Here is a 2,086-nt window from a genome sequence, read left to right on the forward strand (position 1 = left end):
ATTGATCCTTCTGGTTTTTTGCAGTCCCTTATCTGAAGGTTCAATTTGGAAGAATAACTTGCAGCATTTGCCTGTCTCCTCCCTTCTTCTCCTCTGTAAGGAATTTCTCATAAGCTGCAGGCCTTTTGAACTGACCTTCCTGGATTAGTTTCTACTCTAATGTGGGGGTACCATTCTGACACTTGTTGAGTAAATCAGCCACATTTGGGATTTACTTAGCAGGTCCATTTGGCCTTCATACTAAACTGTATACTTACATTTAAACAGTATAACATAAGGGAAAGAAAAAAAAGGAGAGGGAGGTAAAATCTCTCTTAACTATAGAGAACAAACTATAGAGAGCATGGCTGGAGGAGAGGTCGGTGGGGGATGGGCTAAATGGGTTATGGGCATTAAAGAGAGCACTTATGATGAGCACTGGATGTTATATGTAAGTGATGCATCATTAAATTCTACTCCTGAAACCAATATTATACTATGTGTTAACTAACTAGAATTTAAATAAAAACTTGAAAAAAAATAGATATTTTGTCTTCCATTTACTACTTCTACGTATAATTTCTAAAATTGTTGAGAACCTCTATTAGTCAGATTTGCAAGGATTCCCTACTGAAAATTACAAAACATTGTTGAGAGAAAGTAGACAAGGTAAAGAAATAGAGACCTATACCACGTTCCTGGATTGGAAATCTCAATTTTGTTAAGATGTCAATTCTTCGTAAACTTATCTAAAGATTCAAAAGAGTCCTTTGGGTACAAACGTTGTGATCCAAAGGGGCACCTGCACCCCAATGTTTATAGCAGCAATGTCCACAATAGCCAAACTATAGAAAGAGCCCAGATGTCCATCGACAGGTGAATGGATAAAGAAGATGTCACACACACACACACACACACACACACAGAGGAATATTATTCAGCCATAAAAAAATGATGAAATATTACCATTTACAATGACATGGATGGAACTAGAAGGTATCATGCTAAACAAATCAGAGAAAAACAATTATCATATGCTTTCACTCATATGTGGAATTTAAGAAAAAAAACAGAGGATCATAAGAGGAAGGGAAAAATAAGAAGAAATCAGAGAGGGAGACAAACCATAAGAGACTCTTAAGTATAAGAAACAAACTGAGGGTTGCTGAAGGGGAGGTGGGTAGGGGGATGAGATAACTGGGTGATGGTCATTAAGGAGGGTACATGATGTAATGAGCACTAAGTGTTATATGCAACTGATGAATAACTGAACTCTACATCTGAAACTAATGATACACTATACATTAACTAATTGAATTTAAATAAAATAAGTTATTTAAAAAATAAAGATTCAAGAGTCCTGAAGAGAATTTTAGCAAACTTTTTTGTCATGATTGAGAAACTAATTCTATATACTCTACAGGTATACAAAGGGGCTATACACAAAGCAATCTTAAAAAGCAGAATATATTTTGAGCATTTATAATACCTGAAATTAGTATTTACTATAAAACTATAATAATCAAGACAGTGTAGTATCAGCATAAGGATAAGGACATAGGTTAATGAAACAGAATAATCTTCAACCTAACCCACATTTGTATAGTCAATTGACTTTCTACAGAGATGCTAAATCAATTCAATGGAATATAGAAAGCCTTTTCAACAAATAGAACTGCAACAATTATTAAATAAAAAATAAAATATAAATTTTTATGTTATATATATATATTTTTGTATATTATATATATAATATGGTATAATATCTTGATTGTCTTATACCCATACAAAGTAGTGATAAATTAAAAATAGAGCTTCTAGGGCGCTGGGTGGCTCAGATGGTTGAGCGTCTGCCTTCGGCTCAGGTCATGATCCCAGGGTCCTGGGATCAAGTCCCGCATCGGGCTCTCTGCTCCTTGGGAGCCTGCTTCTCCCTCTGCCTCTCTCTCTCTCTGTCTCTCATGAATAAATAAATAAAAATCTTTTAAAAAAAATAGAGCTTCTAGAAAAAAATAGAATATCTAGATGACTGGAGGATAGGCAAAGATTTCCTTATTAGGACACAGAAAGCTATAAGCTACCATCTTTTTAATAATCTTTACTTCAA

General features: G+C 34.5%; 1 protein-coding gene across 1 annotated transcript in view; it reads left to right on the forward strand.

Moving 5' to 3' along the window:
• Nucleotides 1-343: 343 nt before the first annotated feature.
• The window catches only part of LOC102747748 (olfactory receptor 52K1-like), a 4,833-nt gene continuing 3,090 nt past the window's right edge, over nt 344-2,086 (forward strand). Inside the window, exon 1 of the mRNA XM_081799533.1 lies at nt 344-358. Coding sequence (XP_081655659.1) covers nt 344-358 — 15 coding nt within the window. The remainder of the gene's footprint in view (nt 359-2,086) is intronic.

The sequence above is a fragment of the Leptonychotes weddellii genome, chromosome 11 (assembly GCF_054177405.1).
Source record: "Leptonychotes weddellii isolate Sample4059 chromosome 11, ASM5417740v2, whole genome shotgun sequence".
NCBI classification, from domain to species: Eukaryota; Metazoa; Chordata; class Mammalia; order Carnivora; family Phocidae; genus Leptonychotes; species Leptonychotes weddellii.